General features: G+C 50.2%; 1 protein-coding gene across 6 annotated transcripts in view; it reads left to right on the top strand.

Annotated features, from left to right (window-relative positions):
- Positions 1–14114, top strand: part of Paqr5 (progestin and adipoQ receptor family member 5) — a 77290-nt gene that overhangs the window by 54411 nt on the left and 8765 nt on the right. For all 6 annotated transcript variants that reach the window (XM_048424301.3, XM_085689198.2, XM_087905300.1 and 3 more), the window contains 3 exons: positions 2853–3058; positions 6841–6967; positions 12851–12947. In XM_048424301.3, the coding sequence (XP_048280258.2) occupies positions 2853–3058; positions 6841–6967; positions 12851–12947 (430 nt within the window). The remainder of the gene's footprint in view (positions 1–2852; positions 3059–6840; positions 6968–12850; positions 12948–14114) is intronic.

The following is a 14114-nucleotide window of genomic DNA, read 5'->3' as shown; positions in this document are numbered from 1 at the left end:
GACCCTCTCTGGAAAAACAAAGACAAACAAATAAATAAATAAATAAATAAATAAATGAAAAGCAGCAAAAAATACATAGGCATGGTTGTGGGTGTGAGTAATTATCTGGGGACTATAGCAGCCAGGTACCGTTGGTCATCTTTAATGGAGCCAACTAGGAGCCAAGCTCTGGGAAGTAAGGGTGCAGAATGGGGCTTGCAGGAAGGCTAAGAGGCTCTTTGCTGAGAAAGGTGGGGTGAAGATCAACTTTACACACCTCGAGCAAAGGTTCTGGAAATGGAGAGGTGGGACAGGACCACATCTCCACACCATGGTGCAGCTCTCTGAGGATCTGTGGGGATTGGTTCCAGGGTTCCCTAAAGATACCAGAACCTGTAAGTTCTCTGCGTGGCAGGTGGCACCATATTTACATATCTCACCGCACATCTTCCTGTGTCCTTTAAATCATCTCCAGATTCCTTAAAATGCCTGAGGTCAAGTAAACACTATGCCAAAGGTTGTTACACTGTTCAGACAATAAGGACAAGAAAAATGTCCGCGTATGTTCAGTTCAGAAGCCAGCCCTCCCCACTGGGATATTTTGCTTGACTCTAAGGAAACAGAAGGTGGAGGTCTGGAGGGTTGGGTGTGTGTCAGGCCTAGGAGGACCTCAGCGGTCAGCAGGACACTGTCCTACTCAGACTTCTGTGGGCTGACAGGATGGCAGGTGCAGCCAGAGAGGGGAAACTGTCCACACAGCACACAGATGGTGGCCCAGGCCAGGCCTGAACAAATCCTTTGAGTCATTCTAAGAAGCTGAGCAAGGTGGAGAGTCCCTGAGTGTGGCAAGCGGACGTGAGCCCCAGGAAGGCCCCTGTGATTAGCATGGAACAGCTAGCCCAACTAGATGTGTAGTGGCATATTACTTGTTTTTTAATAAGTAAATCTTGCCTGAAGACGAGAAGCAATGCTAAAGCCACTAGAGGTCAGGAAATGGTGACACACACCTTTTATCCCAGGATTTGGGAGACAGAGGCAGATGAATCTCTGTGAGTTTACAGCCACCCTGGGCTATACAAGATCAATGCAGAAACAAATTCAGGTGGTGGTTGCTCGCACCTTTAATCCTAATACTAGGGAATCCTGCCTTTAATCCCAGCACTAGAGGAAGTATAAAATGCGAAGAGAGAGAGGCTTAGTCTAGTTAGTTTGCAGTCACCCAGCCTTGGTCGAGGTAAGATTTCTCCAGTGGCTCGGCTGCCTTGTTTTTCTGGTTTTTGGGTTGATTTATTTTTTAAAATACAAATAATATACTACTCTATGGATGTCAGAAGATAGAGTGGGGATCCAGAAACTAACAGGATGGGAGAGGGAAGACACAGTCTTGGGGTGAAGTGAGGTGGTCTGTAGAGAAGCTTGGCTGCCCTGCGGCCTGCCGTCTGCCCAGTGGCAGCAAGGTCTAGTAGCTCGAGAAGGCCATTGGCCACATTAAATCTTTGCTTCCGTAGAAATCTGAGGCTGGCAAGATGGGCCAATGAGTGATGGCAATTGACAAGCAAGCCTGGCAGCCTGAGTGTGGTCTCCAGAACCTATGTAAAGGCAGAAAGAAAAACAATGACTCCACCAAGTTGTTCTCTGGCCTCGATATATGTGATATAGCATGCACGCATGTGCAAGCACACACATGTGCACACACAACACTCTATACACACAATGATAAATACAAAAAATGTTATTAAAGACTTTATGCCTTCTGAACGTGGTTGTACATGCCTGTAATCCCAGGATTTGGAAAGCTGCGGCAGAAAGAGCATGACTTTGGGGCCCAGCCTGGGCTATGAACGGGGGCCCTGTTTCAAAGCAGTATCAACAACAACCTGGACATGCTGATAAACTGAAGACCGCACAAGGGAATAGATCCAGGCTGTTCCTCTGACCCCCATTCTCCTCCCTGGAGCTGCTGGGGCCACTTGTTTCTGTGTGCCCGCCAGAGCTTTCCCAGACAGCCTTGACTGTGGCATGTGCGCCCCGCCGCCTGTCTCTTCTCCCATGGTCTTCCTGTTGCCCATCTCCCTTGAAGATCACTTATCTGTTTAGACCAAATTTTAAAATTTGTGCCACCACGTCATGCTTTCCATTGCTTGTATATGCTGAGGTCCATGCACAGCTGAGTCGTCTACACTGCTCGCAATTCCCAGTGCCAGCCAAGTTCTCAGCACAAAGCACAGAGCATTATGGAGAGGCCCAGGGAAGCCTGTGCTAGGATATCCCGAGCAAATAGGATGAGGAAGAACCTGTTGGGACAAAAGGAAAATTTTGGAGAACAGCAAACAGCCTAAGATCCCCCTCTGTAGATCAATAGGAGAAAGTAGGTAGCCAGGAAGGCTTTATGGCTCTCCTTCAGTTACTGGGTGAAGAGATGTGTCGAGTCCCTTTCCTTGATGGACATTGTGGGAAAGGGACCTAGCTCTTCAGCTGGGGTTTGTGAAAGGGGGGTGTTGTGTAGGCAGAACCCACATATAGTTGTAGGCCAATGTAGGTACAATGTAGGTACACACGTAGGTACATGTGACTTAGGATGGTCTTCCCAATACTCAGAACTACCCTAAGAGGGGATGAGACCCTCATTCTTAGGGCTATGTAAGCTGAGACTGGAGAATATCTTGGGCAAGATGCTATAGGAAGGATCCTGTCTCCAAGGACTGTCTTTTTCCCTACTTGTCTGTTCCTAACTCACTGCTTCAAGTCAAAGAGGCTTCTCTAGTGCATGGCGTTTCTTTTTAGTGAAGAGTCACTGGAAGGGCCGTCTCCCAGTGGGGTGGAAGGCAGCAAACGGTCCAGAGGGGATTGAGCGGGTGCACATTCTGTTCCAGGTTCTTTGTGTGGAGGTTCGTGACTGCACTGTATATGACAGACATCCAGAATGACAGCTACTCATGGCCTATGCTCGTGTACATGTGCACCAGCTGTGTGTACCCCCTTGCATCCAGCTGTGCACACACCTTCAGCTCTATGTCCAAGAACGCCCGGCATATCTGCTACTTTCTGGACTATGGTGCTGTCAACCTCTTCAGCCTGGGTACGTGAGGCCCTTGCCCTTCCGTCCCCTCCACCCGAGAGTGTCACCTGTCTCCCAGGAGATTTGATGGGTTTTAGGGTTTTAGCAAAGTCATAAAGATGCAGGAGCCCTGTCCAGGGCTCTGGAAGAAGCGTGTTCATATTTGTGCTGCCTGTGGATATACCCTGACTGGCATGTTTGCCAATTCCTATGGTGTAAATGCCCCCGCCTTGTCTCCCTCCCTGTTCTCTGAGTGGCATCACCAGTTGTAGAGGTATAAGGAGACGCTTAAGAGCAACCTCACTACATAGTAACTCCATCACACAGGTCCGTGTGCTAAGTACTTAGGACTTTGGTTACTGTGATTTATTTAATTGTAACTTTTAGTGATGGCCGGGATTAACCACAGGCTTGCAAGGACTCTGAAATGTTCACAGTCTGGCTCTCACGGGCCACCAGGGGCTGACCCCAGCACATCAGGGCTGAGATCTGGTCTACCTAGTAGAGATAGGAAGATGGAGTCACAAACCACAATTGCGCAGAGGCTTAGAGGCGTCAACTTTTCAAAGCTCTGAAGCTTTGTTGGTGAGTGGGTAGTGCTGCCTCATGCTTGTTGGCCTTTTTTCTGGCTAGAAAGCCCCTCCTCCTGCTTCTCTTCTCCACACGGTTATCATCCATCCCTTAGGATGCTGGTTCTGGCTTCTTCCTCCATCCCGGCCCCGCTCTGGCTGGGAAAGCCAGTCACTGTATCTGCTTTTGCATGAATTTGTCCAGGAGGAGCTACCCTCATTACCCTCGTCCTTCTTCCTCTTCCCTCACAAGTGTACACCTGCATTTCTCTCTCTCTCTCTCTCTCTCTCTCTCTCTCTCTCTCTCTCTCTCTCTCTCACACACACACACACACACACACACACACACACTCACTCACACACACACTGGTCAATGCTCCACGGTCCAGTTCTCTCCAGTCATTAAAACTGGTTGCTATGGTCTCAGTCCCTTCATGTCACCCTCCTACATCCCTATTCTCAGTCTTTTCTGGTTCCTTCCTCCCCTCTACCCCATAGCTGGGCACACTCAGAATTCTCAGTAACTCAGGATTAACCACGGGGCCTTTTGTCTAGCATGCCCAGGAGCAGCCTCCCATCCCTAACATCTTTGGACAAGGGAGTCTTAAACCTTGTCTTTAAACACTGGATCTGAAGCCTGTTCTTGCTCTCAGGTCCCTGGCTAGGGGTGCCACCTCTTGCTTTGCTCAAGTCTTAACTAATAAGCTTCGGCTCCTCCTCCAACTTCTACTCCCCGTTCTATCTAATCAGCTGTCAAGCTCAGGCTGTCCCATGAACCCTCAGTCAGCTGGACTCAGACCTGGAGCTTCTTAGAGCTCTGCCTTTCAGCTCCCCCATGTTACCTGGGAAGTTCCCGCCTCATCTCTTGCCAGGTCCCCTCCCACTAGAAGGCTTCCAGGCTCTTTAGTACCTGGGATAAGTCCAGATCTTCAACCCAGTGACTTCCTAAAGGCCCAGGCTCCTCTCTCCCCTCCCCTCCCCTCCCCTCCCCTCCCCTCCCCTCCCCTCCCCTCCCCTCCCCTCCCCTCCCCTCCCCTCCCCTCTACTCCCCTCCCCTCCTCTCCTCTCCTCTCCCTTCTTTTTTGAAACAGAGCCTTGAACTTGCTGTGTAGCCAAGAATGACCTAGACTTCTGACCCTCCCGTCCTCTTTTTCTAAGAACTCTGAAAACAAGCGTGTGCCACCGTGGTCGATTTAGACAGTGCTGGGAGTGGGACTCAGCTGTGTGCATGTCAGGCAAGCCCTCTACCAACTGAACTACATCCTCGGCTGCTTCCTGGGGATTCTAATACAAACAAGCATTTTGAGAAGTCCTTCTCAGCCAGCTACGGGCTGAGTCCCCGACACACACCTCTTTAAAATGAATTTATTTTTATTTCTGTTTGTCTGTGTGCCACATGTGTGGGTGCCAGTGGAGGCCAGCAGGTCCTCTGGAACTGGAGTTACCAGTGGTTGTGAGCTGCCTGACATGGATGCCAGAAACTGAACCAGGTCTCTCAGGCCCCTCTGGTACACATTTTGACATGGCACTTGGATCCAGATCCTGACCTTGTGCCACCTGTCCCAAATTCAGTCTTAGATGAATATCTTAGCTTTTCTAAGCCTTGTCCTCTTGAGCAGATGTAGGAGGGTTATGAACAAATTCAAATGCTTTGATTCTGTGTTGGTCTCACAGGGCAGCTATTACTGTGATTGACAGTGGTCTCCTTTACCTGCTCCCTAGCCCATCTCAAACACCTGTCCCCCACAGGAACCCCTAGGCTCAGGTCAACTTTGCTTCCTGCTATATTTTCAGGCAGGTTTGAGCCCCTTTATCTAGCATGCAATGCTTGGTGCACACTTTTGCTCCAGTCAGCACTGCTGGAACATCTTGGTCCAGACATCTCCCTGAGCATCAGGTCTGGAGAAGGGGTCCCTGGTCTCCTGGAGCTGAGTTCCTGGGTGAACGCCCATGGGAATTTTGAACGGTTTTAGGAAGGTGATGCTCCATCAGCACTTGTGTTTGTTTACATGCGTGTGCAGGTGAGGTGGTGCTTTTAGAGATGAAATATCTCACTGGCCTGAGAGTCACTAATTAGGCTAGGATGCTTGTCTAATAAACCCCAGACATTTGTTGCTGCCTCCCAGCACTGGGACTACAGGTGACTACCACCAGGCTGGGGTCCCTTCAGCAGGTGACTACCACCAGGCTGGGGTCCCTTCAGGTAACTATCATCAGGCTGTGGTCCCTTGGCCCTGGATTATTTTTACTGGAAGATCCACCTGTTGAACGGGAGAAAAGGCGGGTTGAATCTGGTCTGTTTCTGCTTCTAATTATGAATCCAAGGTACTTAATGTATTAAAACATTGGTTTTCAACGTATGGACTGAGACCCCTTTGAGCCCTTTCACAGGGGCCATTTAAGACTATTAGAAAACACAGATAATTATGTTATGATTTGTAAGAGTAGCAAAATTACAGTTATAAAGTAGCAACAAAAGTGATTTTATGGTGGGGGGTCACCACAACAAGAAGAATTAAAGGTTGCAGCATTAGGAGGATCGAGAACCACTGTATTAGAACAACATGAATCGGGACCAGATCCAGCCTCTCCCATACGTAAGGGTACAGATCCCAGCCACTCTGAGATGGGCCAAAGTATCTCCTGTTCCTCCAACCAAAAGCTTTCACAGCGAATCTCTCAAGAAAGTTCTGATGTAGCTGCTTCCCTCATACTCCAAAACCCAGAGCCAAGCCTCACACTGACTGGTCACTGATAGGACATCCCTGTCCTTAGGGATATGCCCTCTTTTCCTGTGATACTGAGCATCTCAGGAAGCACCTTGTCTACAAGTAGATGAGTTTGGTAGCATCATTAGTGACAGCCTGTGGCTAGGAACTGGGGTTTCTCTCCGGGCTGGCTGGGTTTGAAGCTTGTTTCTATTTTCTTGATGTGACTCCAGATAAATTACTATGTCTCCTGTGCTTCTGTAGAATAAGGGTAAGCTTTCTATGGGACAGGATTGTAAACACACACACACACACACACACACACACACACACACACACACCTCTAAGAAGGGCATAACCTTATAGATTTTGAGTGAACAGAGAGGCAAGAGGATATTCTGAGAAGGCACAGAGGCGGGCTAGCTCAGGATCCCGTGCAGAAGGTGAAGGCTAAGGTTGTCTTTCCCATGAGTCCCCGTGGTGCTGCGGCCCTGCCTGGGTCTCAAGGCTGCTGTTTCTTCCGCAGGCTCTGCCATCGCCTACTCTGCATACACATTCCCTGATGCACTGATCTGCAGTACCTTCCATGACTGCTACGTAGCCCTGGCTGTGCTGAACACCATTCTCAGCACTGGTCTCTCCTGTTACTCCAGGTATGGGCACTATGATCTTAGGTGGGAAGCCGGGGAGGACCTAGCATGCATCCCCATGGGAGACGCCCCGTAGAGAAGGCTCTAGGAGCCTGACTCCAGGTAGAACCCCTGTTATCCGATGTACTGGTTACTTTACTCATTGTTACTGACAAAAGCGACCAAAAGGAAGAAGGGTCTTCTCTGCCTCACAATTGGAGAGTACAGTCCATCAAGGCAGGAAGTCATGCATTGCGTTTGCAGTCAGGAAAACGGGGATGGATGGTGCCGCCAGCTAGCTTGATCCTTTTCCTTCACTTCAAGACCCCAGTTTACAGTGTGATGTCACCCACAGTTAGGGTGAGTCTTCAGTTAATCAAATCTAGAAACTTCTGCATCAGCCTGCCCCCATTCAAGATTCATCTCCATGCCTGGGTATCCCTTGGGCAGCCCTTCTACCCTTTGGAAAAGCCCCCCTATGACCTGATGCTCTGAAATTCTCTGTAACTTAAACAAGAGTGTCCCTATGCTGCAATTTTTTTTAAAAATTTTATAGCTGGCTTTACTGCTTAGGCAGGTCACCATGTGTCTTCCTTGAACTTCAACTCATTCACCTGTACAGTGGGGTCAACACCGCTCCCTTCTGAATAGAAGATGTAAATCATGTGCCTGGGATGACACACACCCTCTGTGAGGGCTCAAGCCTGGCAGAGAGGGGTCCTCATAGTCAGGCAGTCCTCCACAAAGAGTGATGGGGGTGCATCATCACTAGGTACCTATGATGGTGGGGGATGCCTCATCGCTGGGTACCTGTGATGGTGGGGGATGCCTCATCGCTGGGTACCTATGATGGTGGGGGATGTCTCATCGCTGGGTACCTGTGATGGTGGGGGATGCCTCATCGCTGGGTACCTGTGATGGTGGGGGATGCCTCATCGCTGGGTACCTGTGATGGTGGGGGATGCCTCATCGCTGGGTACCTGTGATGGTGGGGGATGCCTCATCGCTGGGTACCTGTGATGGTGGGGGATGCCTCATCGCTGGGTACCTGTGATGGTGGGGGATGCCTCATCGCTGGGTACCTGTGATGGTGGGGGATGCATCATCACTAGGTACCCGTGATGGTGGGGGATGCCTCATCGCTAGGTACCTGTGTTGGGGGATAAAGAGTATTCCAAAGTGGCCACAAGTCATGGCCAGCTCCCCACCTCTAATCCTGCTATCCTTTTTTCTTTCAAGCAAGACTCTGTGGGGTGGAGTCTGAGCGGTGTTGTCATGGGGAGAGCGGTGCTAGTTGACACTGTTCTTTGCAGGAGTAAATTGCCTGAAATCACAGGCTCCCTGGGGCGCTTAGGAAACCTTCCAGATGATTATGGCAAGGTGACAGTCCCATCTAGGTAGTACCTTCATGCCAGAAGTGGCAAGTCAGGAGAGGCACCTGGGTTGCATGTGTGTCCCTGCACCTCCCACTGCACTGTCCCCTCTCCAGGGAGAAACAGGCAGAGTAGGGGATTCTTCTTTGGGATGGTTATGATTCCTTTCCTCTGGGTAACACCCAGGTTTCGGGGGAGCCTGCCAAACTGGTTTTTGTTTTTAAATGTGGGAGGGTAGATTTTTGTACATTAGAAAGGTTCACCCCAGCTTGCCCTCCATTTGCCAGGATATTTGAGAAGGGTATGAGGCAGATGGGGTTTGTTCCCTGGGGGCGAAAGTGCCTTGCAGTGTGTCCACCCTGGATTTTGTGTGGTTCATCCCTCAGGGAACTTCTGGGGATGGGGAGAGTCTCTTGTCTTTGTGGAAATCACAGAATTCCCTGACAGCTGGGCAGGGCTTGAATCCACCTGTAGAGACAGGAAAGAAAGTCCCTTGTCCTGGGTTGCTAATGTCCTACTTCCAGGAGGAATTAAGTTGTGTGGGATACAACCTCTGCACCAGGGTGGAAATCTAGGGTACCACTGATGGTGGAGAGGGGTTGTGTCCCCATCTTGGATGAATCAATGTGCAAGCATGGTAAGTGCCATGTTTACAGCGCAGAGATGCAGTGTACCTGAGTGATCTTTCCTCTGGCTGCCTGGGCTCCTAGGTAGGCTGGACACCCCTGAATCTGGTCTTTGGGTCCATTTTTGTCCTGTGTAGTTGGTTTCTAAGCACCTTGTGGCTTTGGTATTTAGAACTGGGATAGGAGGGGACAAACACTGTGGGTAGTGGGGGTTGGGGCAGCTCATGGGCATGAGAGACACAATCCCTGTGATTAGTAGGACAAAGCTGATTTCCCAGGGGCTCACAGTGTAGTACATTTGCTGCCTTTTAAATTATTTTTTTTGAAAGCTCCTGACTGACCACCTGTTAGCCACCAGGGTATATTGCTTTCTGCTAGCCCAAAGTCTTCCTTGACCATGCAGGCTCAGTGTTGGGTGTTGTGGATTCAGCAAGCCTGGTGTATTTGGATGGTGTTGGGCACTGACCCAGAAATGTTTTGTACCCCCATATTTTGGGACTTCTCTCCTTGACTCTGACACAATTTGTTTCTGATGACCCAGAGGGCACATCTGGGGCTATCGTCCCCACTCACCTGACTGATGTTCCTCAAAGGCTGCCTGGGCTCTGGGGACCATATGAAAAGTTGCCACCCCTAGCAGAGTGAGGTCTTGCCTAAAGAGAGTGCCAGGTAGGTACAGGAAAGCCAGAACACACACACACACACACACACACACACACACACACACACATAAAGAGTCTGAAAGGGCACTTTCATTGCTCTGTGACGCAGAACAGAGAGCAGGGGAAGCAGACCATATCTGTGACATACACTTGGATACACAGGGCCTTGAGAGGTTGGCTTAGGACTGGGAGGGAGCCAGTGACAACCCTGAAGCTGGAAATAAGGGAGGGCCTTTGGGGCAGAGCAAACAGCCTCGGCAAGGATGGTAGTGTGTGGGAGTGGAGGGCCCAGGAACAGCAGCAGTGCACTGGAGGGTGGGAGGGAGGATGGCTAAGAGTAGCCCCAAGGGCCAGCTCGGAAGTGTAGTGCTCTCTCGGAGGACCACTCTTGGCTCTTTGGGAACAGCGACCTCCTGAGTTGCTCTTTTTGGGCTCAGTTTCCTCTCCACAAGACCTTTGAGATATGTCACCAGTAGCCATGTGGGGGGGTCCTCTCATGCTGTCACACTTGAGAGGGGAGCTAAACACTTTGCTTTGTGAAGGATAGTCAATGCTCCAACACGATCCCTTCTTGACCCTGCCCTCAGCTGGCAGCCAGCGAGCTGTCCTTGCTCTTTTTGCCCCATGCTTCCTGTCACTGCAAATCTTCCTTTCAGCAAGCCTGTCCGGCCATGGAATTTTGTTTGGTTTGGTGTTTTGATAGCGGGTCCCACTGTCCAGCCTTGGCTGCTTTGATACACCCCCACCACCACCACCACCCTGCTCTCGTACAGGCAGCCACCACCTCTCCCAACTTTCACCAAAAAATTTTGTTTTGCAAAGTCACTGAGGTCAGTATGGTGAGCATCACAAAGTAGTCTGGGCCAGAGGAATAATCCCTCAGTATGCAGAGTGATAACAAAGTCAGCTTCAAAAGGACCAGGGTCAGAGCTGGGGCAGTGGTTCAGCAGACGAAGTTCTGGGGCTGTGACACCCCAGCCAGATGGCAGAGGTGCTGCCAGGGCCAGGATCAGGCATATGAAAGTGTTCCCCTTCCTGTGAGTCTCCAAACTAGGATAAAACCCACACACAATAGAAGACCACACACACACACACACACAACTGTGTACTTTAGCAATTGAATAACTTCTAATTAACTATTTGCATCAACCATTAGTTTTGGCATTTCAGTTGCCAAGATTTATTCATTACCTCACTCTGATCTTAAGGTAGGCTTCTTCCCCAATCCAGCGTTTCCTGCACTGCTTCCTGGGAAAAGCCCGCTGTGCTTTGGAAACTGTTGCTGGGTGCTTTGGAGGCCAAGGCATCTGCTTTCAGGAATCTCTAGCTGTGGCGACATCCTGTGGTTGAATGTGGAATTGCACCTTTGGAATAGGGGGGTTTTTTGTTTGTTTGTTTGCTTTGTTTTGTTTTGTTTTGTTTTTGTCTTGTGTGGTTAAGAGCTTTTTTGTTTTGTTTTTCTCTCTTGCTTTCTTTTCTCCTATTTTGCTTCTTCTTTTTGTCCCCCTGTAGACTCAGCTTTGTTGCTGGAGGGGCTGACTCGTTTGCCCCCTGGGGAAGCACTTTTTCAGGCCTGGTGACATGTGGTCTCAAGTCGCAGGAAACCGGTGCTTTAGGGGGGGCGGCCCTCGCCAAGTCAGATCCAGGTTTTCTTAGCGTGTAAGTGGCCACAAAGTGCACTCGTTAGGACTGAGCCTGTCCCGGACACGACAGATGCATAAGGGGCTTGTTGAGCTTGGCCAGCTTCTGCTGGGGTTGTGGGAACGTGTTTCCTTTGGCCCCTGGGGGTAGAAAGAAGACTGGGGCTATCAGAGGCAGACAAGGACAATGTGACACTTGGGGGACAGATACCTTGGGCTAGAGCCTGTTCTCAGCTTCTTCTGGGACTGTCCGCCCAGAACCCGTCTCTCCCCTTTGACCCTCTGCTCCGCCATAGCTGGGAGGGAACAGGAAGAGGTTTGTGTGCTTTCCCCAGCAACGTTAGTACCGGGAGCCTCGTTTCTTTAAGTCTTTACAATAACACTGTGAGGGAGGGATAAGTCACACACAGCTTTAGAGGCTACCTGCCATATCAGCATGGTCCTGATGTGTCCAGTCTGTGTTGGAACCTGGTGTGTCCCTATTGAAACCACAGCCCACTGCCTCCGTCCCAGTGTTGTGCGGTCAAGAAGGTAATTGAGTCCTTTTGGGTTTTTTTGACTTAGAATCTCCTATAGCCCAGGTTGACCTCAAGTTCACTATATAAAATATATTTAAAAATCACTTTGAACTTCTGGTCCTCCTGACCCCAAATTCACTATATAAAATATATTAAATGCATTTAATATAAAATGTTTAATATATAAACTATATTAAAAATGCCTTTGAGCGTCTGATCCTCCTGACTTGCCCTCCAAGTGCTGGAATCACGGGCATGTGCCACCAGGTATGGGTCATGAGTGCCGGGGAAGGAACCTGGGGCTTCCTGTGTGCCAGCTAGACAGGCGCTCCACCAGCTGAGCTACATCTCCAGCCCCAGAGCTGCAGTTTTGTGTGGATGCCTTGCTCAAAGCATCCTAACCTCCTGATATCCAGATATCCTGATATCTGGTGTCTCTGGTGCTGAACTCCCAGGTCTAAAGCTGTTACCGCTCTCTAGGTCTCCAGAGAGGTGGCGACCTGTCCAGGAGGTCCTGCCTCCTCCTAAATATAGAGGATTCTGTCTTTGCTCTGAGGAGCAGTGGAAATCTCATGGGGGAGAGAGACAGGCCCTCCGCACATTCACTTTCCCCAGGCCAGTGTTCCTGTGCTGATATAAATATTCTAGAAACTTCTATGGGTGACCCACCACCCTCTTGAGCCCAGGTCTTTGTATGACATCACGTGGGTGGTTCCAGTTGTTTGGATGCATCTCTGCGTCTGCATAAAGTGTGGTCTGGGGTCTGTGCTTGAGAGGCCCCTTCCTGTCTTGGTGGGACCTTCTAAAACCTCTCTGCTGCTAAATCTCTTCTGACCTTTGCAGGTTTCTGCCTGAAGAAACCCCCCAACCCCCACCCCCCAGTCTTGGCTTGCGCCCATTGCATTTCATGCTCTCAGAGCAAGTTTCTCCTTCTTGTTGAAGTTTTGTCGTTTCCACCAATGTAGGAGGCGTGAGAGAGGCTAGTGGAGAAACTGGGGTCCACAGGAGGCCATGTAAAGACGCTTGCTGATGACCCATACGCTCACGTGTGAGTTCCTGAACAGCCTCCGTTTCCTCCCCGACTGCAGGTTTCTTGAACTCCAGAAGCCCCGGCTCTGCAAGCTGCTCCGGGTCCTCGCCTTCGCCTACCCCTACACCTGGGACTCCCTTCCCATCTTCTACCGGGTAAGGACATGGGTACATCTCCTCTCTTCCTGTCAGCAATGTCCGGGGCTTCACTGTCTCCTGAGCTCTGAGAGAGTCAAACACCGCCCCCCCTCAACACACACACACACACACACACACACACACACACACACACACACACACACACGCGTGCGAGTCTGTGGGGGCCATTCCTATTCAAACCACAACCACAAGGCAGACAGCCTGGAGTTTGGTAATCATCGATATGGGAAAAGGCCAATACATGCATGATTATATATTATCGGTAATATAGTATGTTTCTGAAGGAAAAGGCGGGGATGAAAGTCTTAAAAGGATAGATGAGGATGAGGCCGAGAGTACAATGGCGGGGAGCTGAGGTCGGATAACAGGCCAAGAAGGAAAGAGACTCACTTGCAGGACACATGGGCCCGAGTTCAAATTCTAGTCTCCATGGTTCCTTGTTGTGTGATTTGGGCAGTACACACACCCTTTCGGAGCCCGGGTTTCCTCATCTGTGAATGAGGCTAACATCTGCTTCTGCGTAGGAGCTAATGAGGATTCCTGGATATAATGAATCAGAGAGGGTCAGCATTACCTTGTGTGTAGACTTCTCCCAGAGGCGGCGTGAGGCCCGGGTGGCAGGGGGTGAGGCTCCAGGGTAGGGAAGAGCTTTACTTGCTACACTGGTTTTGCCATATTTCCCTAAGTGGGTCTACAGGAGAGTGGGGGATGGGAGTGCCACTCAGCTCTCTCTGCTTCCGGGAGGGAGCTTGTGCAGGGGCACAGGGAACTTCATCTGAAAGCGGTCCCCAGTTACACGCAGATTTCATGCTGTGCGATGCTATCTGGAGTCTATGCAAGACGACGGGGCATAGGGCAGGGGGTGATTGCATCAGTACCGGAATGGCCCTGCCTAGATTCCAGCCTTCGCTTCACTGACTACTGACCGTTTGCAAGTCAGTCTCAGGCTCACTTTCCTTGTGTGCAAAACTGGGAAGTAGAGTCTGCCTGAAGGTCCTAGGGGCCAAAGGAAACACATTCCCACAACCCCAGCAGAAGCTGTCTGACTGCAGCGTGTCCCATCTAATGCAGAGAGATGGCTGGCCTGGTGCCTCTAGTAAGGAGAAGCTACTACTATTATTTATAAAACTAATAATAATAATAAAAAAAACAACTCTGCTTAAC

This window comes from Myodes glareolus, chromosome 4 (genome assembly GCF_982192425.1).
Source record: "Myodes glareolus chromosome 4, mMyoGla1.1, whole genome shotgun sequence".
NCBI lineage: Eukaryota > Metazoa > Chordata > Mammalia > Rodentia > Cricetidae > Myodes > Myodes glareolus.
The sequence above is the reverse complement of the archived record's forward strand: the minus strand, read 5'-3'. Positions and strand labels throughout refer to the sequence as shown.